At 46.5% G+C, this 12,866-nt stretch overlaps 1 protein-coding gene across 1 annotated transcript in view; it reads left to right on the top strand.

The window, feature by feature from the left end:
- CCBE1 (collagen and calcium binding EGF domains 1) overlaps positions 1-11,263 on the top strand; it is a 178,269-nt gene extending 167,006 nt beyond the window's left edge. The window contains exons 6-11 of the mRNA XM_070420390.1: positions 2,357-2,460; positions 3,349-3,469; positions 4,507-4,646; positions 4,746-4,781; positions 5,664-5,699; positions 7,131-11,263. Coding sequence (XP_070276491.1) covers positions 2,357-2,460; positions 3,349-3,469; positions 4,507-4,646; positions 4,746-4,781; positions 5,664-5,699; positions 7,131-7,370 — 677 coding nt within the window. The 3' untranslated portion in view covers positions 7,371-11,263. The remainder of the gene's footprint in view (positions 1-2,356; positions 2,461-3,348; positions 3,470-4,506; positions 4,647-4,745; positions 4,782-5,663; positions 5,700-7,130) is intronic.
- The last annotated feature ends 1,603 nt before the right edge of the window (positions 11,264-12,866 follow it).

The raw sequence follows: 12,866 nt of genomic DNA, 5'->3' as shown, positions 1-12,866 counted from the left end.
ATTGTCACTTATCACGTTTCAAAGAATGAATGCTCACAGAGGCTGTGACTTCCAACCCAAAAGGTACAAAGCGGCAACATCAGGATTCAGTCCTGATCATCGGACTCCACCAGAGCCTACACCCCTGGCTACTACTAGTATGTTTCTCTTTCTGTGGAAGCTTCAGAAGTCTTTGGAGCAAAGTTTATCTTTTGTGTGTGTGTGTGACAAAGTTTCATTATAAGGCAGTCATATACATAATTTAGAATATGTAAATTTTTTAATGATTATTGTAAAGAAACATAAAATGAAAAATTTCTTATAGGGAACCCCCAGAGCTCTGAGATTATGTCCATGAATCCTGAGGAATCCATTTAAAAAGAGTTTGTAGTCAATATTTCCTAGTGCATTTGACTTTAAAACCTCGGAGCAAAGTTCATCTTGATCTCTATTCTGATCATTTCACAAAGGGACAGCAAACAGACTGAGCACTTCTAGGTCAAAAGTCACTCAGCAGGGCTGTTGTCTGGGACAGTGAATGTGGGTCGTTTAGAGGGCTTTAGTAGACGTGCCCTAGGCCCACTCCCAGGATTTCGGATTTCAGAGAACAGATCCCTGTGTGATTGTGGTTCTGGTGCTGCTGGTGGTCTTTTGATCACACGTGGGAACTACTGCCGTGGAGCCAGCCTGGCAGACGGCTCTCAGGTGTTCCGAACAGAACCCCCTGTAGCAGGCTCTCTGCACCCGCACGGTGCTCAGTCGCTGCCCATGGTGCTCTGGGAGACCTTATCTGTAAAGGAGACTGAACTAAAGATACATTAGTCCTAACACCCCATGATATAAATGAAATAGTCTAGAACCTGGTAAAGAGGTTTACTCTTATGAAAATATCAAATTACCTTAATTATTACCACCCCTTGGTGAGTTCAACTGAGTATATAAAAGTAGAAATAAAAAGACGGGCTTTTAACCCTTGTTCGTGATGGCCTGAGGGTTAGGGTTTCAACATATGAAGTTGGGAGGCGGGGACAATTCAACATCTAACATCCTATTTCACAGACATTTTTCGAGCATCCACTATGTGGCTACCAAGAAGCGACTCCGGTTCTTAGGTGGCTCCCACTCTGCACCAGTATCCCCTCTGCAGGGAAGCCTGGAGCACCCGCCACTTGAGTGGGGCACGTGGTCAACACCGCTGACCTCAGAAGCCTGAAGGGTCTCTGTAGACAGAGAGGTGGGCTTCATGGACACTTGAGCTGGATCTTGCTAGTTGGTAGAATTCACTAGTGGAGGCAGCCAAGAGGCCTTCCCAGAAGAGAATAGTAAGAAAAGCACGTGGACCAAGAGACACAGGAAATGACTTGGGGGAGATGTTGCTCTACTGTCCCTGAGTTACATTCCAGGTAGCAGTATTATCCATCACAAACAGCACACCTGGCCCCACACCAAAGGCCTCCTAAGCTAGGAGGAGAGTTTCCACTTACCTGGAGTCACACTGCCCTATCCGCCCCAAGAAAAGATTCGTACACCCACTCTTGGTCCACACCGCGGCCGCCTCTGCACAGCCTTTGGTGGTGTTCACCTCCTCATCAGTAGCAAGGTTGGCCTCCAGTGTCTAGTCTCCAGCACACAGGTGTCTGTAGGCATTTCAGTGCCGGTAGGATGAGAGCTGGGTAAATTCTTGGCCATGGCACCATTTGACCCACTCTTTCTTTAGTGAAATATGATTTTACAAAAAGCCCTTGATATTCCCAGTGCTCTACAAGATGTCACTGGGATCCTTCCCAGTGGATGGCAGGGGTGCCTTCTCAGGGCCTGTTCCACTTGCCCCCAGGTGGGCGTGTCCAGAGTGTCTGGCACGTTTTCCATCCCAGCTTCACATCTCCATGGAGCTCAGTGCCCAGCCCTGGTCTGTGACCCCACCTGGTCTGCTTGTGCTGCCTTTGATCGGCTGGATGACAGAGGTGATAAGGACCAGCTTTGTGAGCCCTGCACCCGAGGCCCACTGCCTGAGCTTGGGGATAATTTACGGCGTGTGAACATTGGCCTTTGGAAGGGAGTATAAATCATGTCGCATTGATGCAGCCTGCCTCCCAGAAAGTTCTGATAAAAGGGCGAGGGTTCACATTTCCCACATGAAAGAGAAAGAGGCTGGGTTGCCTAAATGGGAACAGCTGAGCCCAAAACATAGAAGGGTCCCTCTTGCTCTCTCCACTACCTGGGCGTACTGTCAGTGGAGAGTGCTCCCCTGAAAACCATAAAACCCTCGCACGTTCCACTGTCAGCCAGTCTGCCCATGTCTGCCTTCCATGATGCTGTCTGCGGGGCTGGATGTCCTCCGGCCTCCCAGATGGACCAGAGCCATCTCCTCTCTCAGGGCATGATGAGAAGGCTGAGAACGCGGTGAGAGCTGGAACCTGCTGTGCTTCATGCAAGGAGTTTCACCAGATGAAGCAGACGGTGCTGCAGCTGAAGCAAAAGGTACATGCCCCTCGTGTTAGACAATCACAAAACAGGAGCACTCGGCAGAGATAAGGTGGATGAGTGCTTAGAAACAGGAAGGAAATAAATCCACAAACTCGTTGAGCGTTCCCTGGGGTTGGTGCCAACTAGGGTTAGGCTTGAATGCTTTGCCCACCACCCTCAGAGCTGACCGTCTGAAGGTCAGCAGAACACAACGAAGGCAGGGCATGGACTAAGTGACTAATAGGCCCCCAGGTCAGGGGCACGTGGTGGAGCTGTGGAGGATGAACTATGACGATTGAGACTTTTTTGTGAAATGATCATCCAGACACATGGCCCTGGAGCCAACATAGGCGATTCCATTTTTATCTGATATTTTGCCTATATTCTATCAATAGGGAACATCCTCTCTGTACACTTCCATAAGCTGGTGATGATTTTCTGTGGCAGCTTTATTTTTCACTTTTAAAAATTATAGCCTGTGCTTTGTCTGGGTTCCATGCACCTTGGAAAGTAGCCGTTTGGGTACCCCTTGTCACCAAGGGTGAGGACTGACTCTCCCTAAAAGTCTCCCACGCATGCCTGGCAGAACATCCGGGTTCTAATAATGGCGGTGTGCTGTGGGTAATGCCCTGGGATGGACCTGGTGACATGGTTTCTTGAACAAGCGTCCTCCCCCACATCAATGGTATTCATTACACCTACAGTCAGTCACTTCACCTGTTTGTCAGCAGCTCAGAAATTGCACTTATGCTGATAAAACACAAACTCTGGGTTTAGAAGGAGGATCTCTATATCCCCTCTGAGCTCTAACTGGCTCAGATAAAGGGAAAGTATCAATAGTGCAAAGAATCTCCTGGCAGTAGAGTCATCGCTTCCTGACTGAGGTTTCTCCTCTCTTTGCAGATCGCACTGCTCCCCAACAGTGCCGCCGACCTGGGCAAGTACAACACTGGTGACAAGGTGCTGGCCTCGAACGCCTACCTTCCAGGGCCTCCTGGCCTGCCTGGGGGTCAGGGCCCTCCTGGTGAGTGTGGACAAGGGCATTGAAGGGCAAGAGTCACCAGCCAAGGACTCACATTTAGTGGGGGCTGGACGGAGTTCTCTAGCTTCCATGGATGAGAGCAGAAGCAGGAGTCCAGGGAGCACCCACACCTGTGTGACCAGAGGGCCTTGGGAAGTTGGTCCTCAAGCCCGAGAAACCCTCATAACCAACAGTATTTGGGGAGAAAAAGGTCATTGTCCTGGGCTTGGATAAGATTCTTAGAGATCATTTTAAATTACAGAGAAACAAAATGAAAACTATTTTTTGACATTGATCTATATAAAATAGATTGGTGTAGTGAACTCTTATGGGCTCATTGCCCAGCTCTGCGGACTCAGGGCCAGCCTGGTGTCCACTATTCCCTATGTCTCTCAGATGCTGAACCCTGAACTCTTGACCACTCCCCAGGTGTGGTAACCGCCACCCTGCTATGATTGATGGGATTCAGAGGAACCAACAGTTCTAAGAGAAGTGAAAGAGGTAAAATGTAGAGGAACTGGTCACAGATTGGATGAGGGGATTATGTAAACAAGGAAATCTATAGGAAGATTCTCAAGATTCTGGCTTGAGTGGACAGGTGACTGGTGGTTCATGACAAGAGAGGGAGAGGAGGAAGTCCATTTAGACTGGGTTAAATTTAAAATGCCAGTGGGCCGAAACCGGTTTGGCTCAGTGGATAGAGCGTCGGCCTGCGGACTGAAAGGTCCCAGGTTCGATTCCGGTCAAGGGCATGTACCTGGGTTGCGGGCACATCCCCAGTGGGAGATGTGCAGGAGGCAGCTGGTCGATGTTTCTCTCCCATCGATGTTTCTGACTGTCTATCTCTCTCCCTTCCTCTCTGTGAATAATCAATAAAATATATTTTAAAAAAAAATGCCAGTGGGACATCCTAGAGGAGGTGTCAGAAGGCACAGGGCAGAGTGCACAGAGAAATAGCTACAAGGGCTCACAGACTTGTGAGCCAGCGCCCTGGCCTTCCTCGCAGGATGCGGAGCTAATGAGCTGTTCTTTGATTGCAGGCTCACCAGGACCAAAGGGCAGCCCAGGCTTCCCGGGTATGCCGGGCCCTCCTGGGCAGCCGGGCCCACGGGGCTCAATGGGACCCATGGGACCATCCCCTGATCTGTCCCACATTAAGCAAGGCCGGAGGGGCCCTGTGGTCAGTATTTTCTCAGAGATCCACTTACTGTTGTTGAGGAAATCGTGTTCTTGTTCCTTGCTTTTTCCTTCTGTTAAACGAGATCCCTTTGTCTTGTAGGGCCCACCAGGTGCACCAGGAAGAGATGGCTCTAAGGTAAGTCTCACGAGTGGTCCTTAACAGCCTAAGGTTTCCCAAGTTCAATAAAGCTCAAGCACTGCTTACTGTCCCCATTTTGCGTGACAAAATTGAGACACAGATACACTTTTCCCCCCAAAGCTGGGAAGAAAATCTAAAAAGCAATTTCCTTAAAATAGGAAATAACCATAATAACAAAACAACCACCAAAACCACTCCTAAATTACTCTTATGAATTTTTAAAAATATTCTTATTTATTAAATTGATTGGGGTGACATTGGTCAACCTGAACATATAGGTTTCAGGTGTGGGTTTCTAAGTTACAAGATATGTATATTACACCATGTGCCCACCACCCAAAGTCAAATCTTCTCCTGTCACTTTATATTACGGCCCCCTCCCCCATACCCCTTCTTATGAATCTTAAACAAGCCCCTGTGTTGTCAGAGTAGCACATGCTTTTCTCTTTAGCCAGTGTTCTTCTGTAGGGCTATTTTGTGTGTGATGTGTTTAAGTCAACAGCAGAAGGTCCTTTCTGTGCAAGTGGGGGTGGTTTCACTTTGAGAACTACCTGCTACTTGCCTCATACAGTCAGTGTGAGTTCCTTTAGAAAGCTCCTAACTTATCCCACACCCTGCCTGGAAATGCAAGCATTCCTCTTGTCAGATCTGGTTTTAAAATATATGACCTCGGGGAAAATATGAATGAGAGACACTTGACCCAAGCAGTCTGTTCAAATAAGTGGTCCCATGAGTCCAGCTTAACCTTACATTTGTTTCCGATGGGAAATTGTTGTTGTTTGGGGCAGGGAGATGGTCATGGCGGGTGTCTACATAGAGACTGTGGTGGTAGCTTCCACATGGTCCAAGAAGCTAACCCTGACCTTTCTCTGCTTTTAGGGGGAGAGAGGAGCTCCTGGACCCAGAGGGTCTCCGGTAAGTAGCACCATCTGCCTCGCTTCCCCAAATGTTCTCGGGAATGCAGCTCTGAGAAGTCTGTAAGTTGGTCTTAATAGCAAAAGCTGGCTTCCTCTAGCTGTCACTCAGCCCGCCCAAACAGAACGAGGTGGTTAGGAGGGAAATCATGGAGGCCTTTAGCAGCTGCTTGGAATTTATTTTGAAATTTTGTTTTCTATTTCTTTTTCCTTTTATCATGGCTAATCTTATTTGGAATGTCTTAAGATTCAAAACCTCAGTATGCCATGAGTCTGTTTTCAAGTATGTCATAAAACATCTGAAGGAGACTAGAAGAGAAATCTAAGGTCTAAGTCCTAACGCTGAACGCTTCAGAATTTAGCCACCACTATAGCCCTAGCAGGTCAGGTGACCATTCCCTCCAGAGAGTACAAAGGCATGCAGGGGGGTTGGGACCATGGAGAAGAAACTAGCTGGATAAATGCATAGTATCTGGGGGATTAAAAATGAAAATCAGTAGTATCCAATCTCTTATCCAAAACACAGAAAATTCAAGTAACTCCGTTGCTTTTGAAGAGGTCAGTGTCATTTCTGAAAAAAGTCAAAGACCTTTAGCGTTAGAGGTAGGAGGTCTGGATTCCATCTCAGCTCTTACATCTAGTAGCTCTCTGATCATGGCCATGTCACTTAGCATCCCTAGGCATCCATCCTCTCACCTGTGCAATGCCAAGTGGAATCTGATCTGGCACCCTTCTGCCAGCATCCAATGATGTCAAAATACTACACATCTTAAGTATTTGCATGTGTGAGCTGCTGTTTCTAGCACAGCGTGGAGGTTCTCTCCACTTCCTTTAGGTTGTAGTTACAGTCAGGCATCCTTATAAACACTAATAATTTTGTTTTAAAAGATAACTTTTTTTTAGCATTTACTATGGTCTCAGCCCTTTACATTTATTAACTCATTTATAGACGCACTTGATATGAAACCCAATGAGGTTGAGTCTATTATCTCCTTTTTATGGATGGGGAGATGGAAACCCAAAGAAATTAAGTAACTTGCCCGAGACCAGCTAGTAAGTGGCAGAGGTGAGATCCAAACCCAACAGAGCCCCAATCTCTTAACCCCTACTCTGCCTCTATAGTATCGTCCGGGTTTCTTTGGAAAATCACATGGGACAGGTTATTCTCCTATTCTTTCATTCTGCCAGATTTGATATAGCCTCGAATTGGGAGGGAAGAGAGGTTATACGAGTGGTAAGGGAATCAGAAGGCAATTTGAAGAATCCCTCAGGTTATGCTAATAGTCCGTATGTCTTCTCCATTTGGGACACGGAATTATTGACCCAGTAGTTGCCAGCACACAGCAGGAATAGCAAACTATGGAGCCCTGCAAACCTTCACTTTGCAAGGGGCTGAGTCTGTGGTTCTGGCTTTGATTCCTCTCATGCTCAGGGGCCACCTGGTTCTTTTGACTTCCTGCTGCTGATCCTGGCTGACATCCGCAACGACATTGCCGAACTGCAGGAGAAGGTATTCCGGCACCAGACGCACTCTTCCCACTCTTCAGCAGAGGAGTTTTTACCTCAGGAATTTGCCAGCCATCCGGAGACCGTGGACTTGGGCTCTGGGGACGACTACTCGAAGGGGACTGAGACAAGAGACGTGGGGACCCCCAGGGACTTTTATCCTTAGCACATGCCAGCATCTTCATGCCAGACGAAGAGGAGTTTTCACACCTGCAGTTAAATCATCTAAAGAGAAGACAAGAAAACAAAACCCACCACTGGAGACCTAGACAAGATACATTTTAATGATCTTTGCTCTTTTCCTGCCTTCTCCCTACTTTTTTTCTCCCAAATACTATTTTCATAGGCCCCTACTAGAGCTAATGGTTATATGAGGGAGTAAATGATTGGTTTATATACCTCCCTCTGAGAGCAGTTGACATTGGAACTGCTCTTTTATTTATTTATATTTTTTGGAACTTCTGGGTTTCTGAGTTCAATATTCTCACAGTATCTTAAATTTGACAGAATAAAAGGGAAAAGTGGCAAGGAGAGCTCCAAGAAATGTTAGGTTACTTATTTAAAAAATTAGACATGTGTCCAAAGGAGACTATTACTGCTCAGTATCAAAATGAGGCTCTTCAATGAAAAGGTCAAGACAACAGTGTATATTTACTTTGGTGGATAATTCTTTGTCCTTGTTGATCTAATAGATATTCAATATTCTAGCCTCTTGTCCAACCTCACTTTCCAAATTCAATTAAAGATAGGAGAGAGTGAAGAAAGAACAGTTAGGGAAGATGGAGAAAATGAGTCATAATATTTACTGCTATATAGGTTGCTACATTCTAAATTCAAATACAACTATTAAATGTTCATGCCATGCTTGTCTATAAGTATCCTCCTCAGAAAAGGAAGTTACCTAGATGTAGGACTAAGTCCTCTTTTCAAAAAAGAGAAGTAAATAAAGCACCCTGATTCACATTAGGACAATGGGTTCCTGTTTTGCCAGGACATTTTAGAGCTGTTTGATCAAACGAGTGGGCCTGTTCAGTAAATCACAGATTATTGGTTGAACAAAGGTGGCCGACCCTTAGAGAGAGTTGCAGAAATTCCCAGGCTCTGACTGGGTGCCCATTGGAAAAACAGAGGTGCCATTAGGCTATGATTCAGGTTGGGTCGATGCACAATGGGACTCAGGGCTAGAAGGAGGTAGCTGGCTCAGGTTGTTGGCTAGGGGGAAGGGGAACCTCGGGCAGGGACCCCACTAACCACAGAGACAAGTATTTTGCTCTCCTCAGGGATTAGAAGTCCTCATCTGGGGTCAGCCAAGCTTGCCAGCATAGAGAATTATACACTATTGAAAGTTCTAGATGTGGAAGGGGAAAAAAAACAAACAGTGTGGCAGAAATTTCCTTCCCACTAGTCCCTTTTTTTCTTAATTGTCCATAATTTAGGTCAAGTTCCAGATGTTGCAGGCCTTTCCGTTCCCAGCCAATGCAGAAGGCCTTGGGAAAGGGGTATATTCCCCCCTCCATTCCGTCAGTGTTTGCTTGTACACCTCTGGGCCCCATGGGAAGCAGGCTCTGGAGCAGGCTTTCTCTGGATCCACAGAGGCAGGAGCGAGAGGACGTGCTCCCAAGGACCAGCAGAAGTGGCTTCTCCCTTGTGTTTTGGGGGAACCACTTAGCTTTGAGGGCAGCGTGCAGGTTTCTTGAAGTACAAGTTCTCATTTGACACACGGACTGGCTTTTCATCCACCTGGTCAGGAGCCCTTCACCCTTACAGTGAACCTCACCAGTTATCTGTTTGCTTGTGTTGGGATTTCCATTTCCCATCCTATATGATTCCCCCCCGCCCCCATATTTCTGGGAGATTCATGTTCAGTTTTCTTTTCCCATCATTTAACTCTCTTCCTGGGAAACTTGTTTCAAGAGAACTGCTGTTGGTGTTTGCACGCCACCTTTCCAGCTTGCTTCAGGTTGATGGGCAGGGCTTCTGTTTGCGAATCTCAAGGGACAGCAGCCTTCCCTCCCATCATTAGAAACTTGGGACTCCAGTCAGTCAGCCAATGGCCGAGTTTTTCACAAACACGCCCGTGCTTCTTCCTTGTGCAAAATTCCTAAGGACTGTCCACCAGAATGTCACAGCTGAAAGCCACACATTCCCAACGCTCCTCTCCTAGCACTTCCCTCCCCTCTCCAGCCTCGCCAGCACGGGTTTACGAGGCAATGAACTGAGCAGCCGTTGCTTCGCATCTGGAATATATGTAATGTTCGCCTGCTTGTGGAGTACAGTATTTAAAGGGTGTAGCTGGATGAATGCTAAAGAAAATTGTGCACAAGCTCTATGAGAAATTATTAGGTCTGTCTTTGATTTGTTTTTAATGAGGAATTTTATTACCTTTTCTTTTAACAGTGAACTGTGTTTAGAACTATAATCTTCTTTATTGTTAAATGCTCATAAAATGCAAGCAAACTGCATGTTGGACATGCAGAAGCTAGGATAAATATATTAAAAGCATTAACTGATGATAGTAATATCTTGGATTCATGAGACTATTCTAGATAATATTCTCCAGCAAAATACACAATAACCTCTATTTTATCATCTCAGGCTGCTGGATCAGGTCAGTTTATAAAATAATTTTTCATCCTCGGATTTTCAAAAGTTGGACTAGGACCACAGGACTAAATATGCACTCTGGATGCCCAAATTATATTTTTAAAAGATAAGACATAATAAGGCACTGATATTTCTAATATATCTTTCAGTTATGGATAGAAAACAAAAGCTTCGCTAATCTAAACAGGCCAGTTGCTCAAAACCGAATGGAAAAGCTGCTTTGGGGATAAAATTTGCTACAGTTTTGCTAAATCACTTCATGGTTCAAGGGGGAAAGGGTCTTTGTAACCTCTTCAACCCGCCAGCAGAAATGTCGACTTCCATGTTTTGCACCCTGATAACTAGGACTTATTACTAGGACCTAAATAGATTGCTTCTGTTTCGGGACAGCAATGGGAATAAAAATCTGCTATTGGAAATGGTGCAGGGAAGGCAAACATTTTAGTTTGGGAATATCTCCCTCCCTTCCCAGTTCCAGAGCAAGAAATGTTAAGCTTACTATGCCAAAGGGCATGGGGGGTACAGAGGGAATGCTGTCTTCTCTCTTCTTCCCTGTTAAATTGCAACACCTGCCACAAAATGGATTGACCAACTGAAGTCATTTCTATTGTATAAAGGCAGACAGGTGTGTCCACAGTTAATCAGGTAAATGATGAATGCACATGGGCATCGGTGGGAGTATCACCCCACCACATACCAGGTGGAGGGCACCCTGGCTCTGGTCATGCTCCCTCTCCAGGGTTCGTAACTGCTTTGGCCTCGTGAGCCCCATTTCCAGACATGCCAGGGAAGATAGTCTCCGTGCCAGACATGTCCTTGGGGTGACAGCAAACCCCTCATTGTACTTTGGGTGTTACTCCCCCGCTCTCTGTCCCCCCACTCCAGCCTGTCACAGAGAGAAGCAGCCTCATTGTGCAAACTTAACATCGATCAGATAGCCTTCCTGAAAAAGACGTAGATTTGCAGGAATCTGGGCCAAACAACTAGTAGAATAGAGCCATCTAAAGTTATTAATGATGAATTCAGGGAAGTTGATGGATTTTCCGTGGAACTGTCAACATGTATGTCTCAGAACAAATCAAAAAATGATTTTCCATTTGAGAAAAAACACATGCGACCATGACATAATTATTAAAAATCTTGGGCTTTACATGCTCCTTCAACAAATACCATTAGTGCTTTAGGGAAACCATAGGAAGAAGAGCTTTCCACATCCCCCAGGGACCTCGGTGTTCTTTGTTATTTCCCCAAAGCAAGTGCCCTGGGGGGGGTGTCATCTGTGTGGGGACTTTCTTTACTGCCCAGGGACTAGTCCTATTCTTCAGCAGCTATTTTGTTCATTATTTGTAAGAGGTTCACACAACAGCGGAGCTAGTATGCAAATAGTTATGGATGTGATACTATGAAGTACTTTGATAAGATTGTATATGCTTAATAACAAAGTTATTTTTCTTATGTGGTTGTACTGTGTTTTGTCCTGATACGCAGTCCTGTGCAATGTGTTCTCTCTCTACAAGATGAATACAAGGGATGGAGAGAGGGAGTTCTCTCCAGAGCTGGAGCCTGCATTCTGGGTAGGCCACCTCCTGGGGTACCAGTGTGGTCCCAACATTTGAGCCTGAGTCCAGGTCTGAAGGCCTAGGTTCCACTGAATTCTGAGTCTCAGAGGCCCATATCCCCCAGCTGGGATCCTCTGGTCCTGCAGGATGGGGTCTTCAAACCAGGGACCCCCAGGGGATCACTGGAGGTGCCTAAGGCGCTCATGTATGGAGGGCCTGTGAGGGTTCCACCTCTCCCTACACCCACTGCACCCCAAGCAACTCCATTTTTAGTTGGTTTTGGATTAGAATTTCTCATTAGGTTTTCTTTGGAGGAGAAAAAATGACTGCCTAAAAAAAGGTTAAAATAGAGTTGAGGGGAGGAAGCCCCATGAGTTGGTAAGTGAAGTGCCCGATGTGAGGATCAGAGGAAGGGAATTTTCATCAACGGGGCCATACAGGAGGCGGTTATAAAGCAATAAAAGGGGAGATTACTTCTAAGGGATTTTTCCCACTCTAGAGGGTGCCTTTAGCATCCTGAAGTCATCCATCTTTACACATCTCCCTCTCCTTTCGCAAATATTTATCAAATGCTTGCTGAAAGCTGCGCGCTGTGCTTTGCGCTACAGACACCATGGGGAGCGAAAAGGCCATAATCCCCACCCTCCTGGGGATTTTTGGCAAAACGGACAAGGATCCTTCCAGGCAAAATAAATCATATAAACATGCAGTTACAAACTGATAAGTGCTATGAAGAGCTGTAAGCGTGGCAAGAGCCAATAGCAGCTCGTGCCAGTAGGACCCGCCCTTCGCTCCCCAGTCACACATGGAGCACCCCACAGCACCCAACAGCGTCCACACCACAGCCACAGGAGACCTCGGCCCTCGCAGAGAAAAACTGCCCCAGTCCTCGGGGCAAAGCTGCCATCGAAGGAAATCTGGGATGCCCCTTTATGTTTAATGTTTCCTGTTCTTCCTTTAAAAAGCAGCTCAACGAACCCACATTGGCTGAAACACCCTCACTGCTTCTGGACACCCTGCATGGGAACCTCGTGCTCTAGTGTGGATCCCAGCGGAACCTGAGGCCAGCTTCTCCCCACCTGGTAGACCGCAGTTTTGAAAAAGCATCTGCGCTTTAGAAACACCCCCAGCTCCTGGAGAAAATCTGCACTTGGAAATTTAAATACCAGCTCAGGTCCAGATTCCACATTCCAGGGTGGCCACGTGCAAATCTGCATTTAGCTACTGAGGGTTGGGGTCACAAGGAGTCCTTGAAGGTTATGTGGGGGAGACTGCAGTTGACTCGCAAGGTTCTGGGGAACTGGCAGAGATGTGAGGATGAGGGTGTGTTTGTTTCCTCGGGCTGCAGTAGCAAAGCACTACATCCAGGTGCTTAAGCAACAGAAAAGTATTTTCCTACAGTCCTGGAAGCTGCAAGTCCAAGAGGTGTCCCTACCTCCTAGAGCAGTGATGGCGAACCTCTTGAGCTCGGCGTGTCAGCATTTTGAAAAACCCTAACT

The sequence above is a fragment of the Myotis yumanensis genome, unplaced genomic scaffold, assembly GCF_028538775.1.
Source record: "Myotis yumanensis isolate MYYU_CA2020_CCGP unplaced genomic scaffold, mMyoYum1.0.hap1 SCAF_7, whole genome shotgun sequence".
NCBI classification, from domain to species: Eukaryota; Metazoa; Chordata; class Mammalia; order Chiroptera; family Vespertilionidae; genus Myotis; species Myotis yumanensis.
This window is presented reverse-complemented; position numbering and strand designations above follow the sequence as displayed.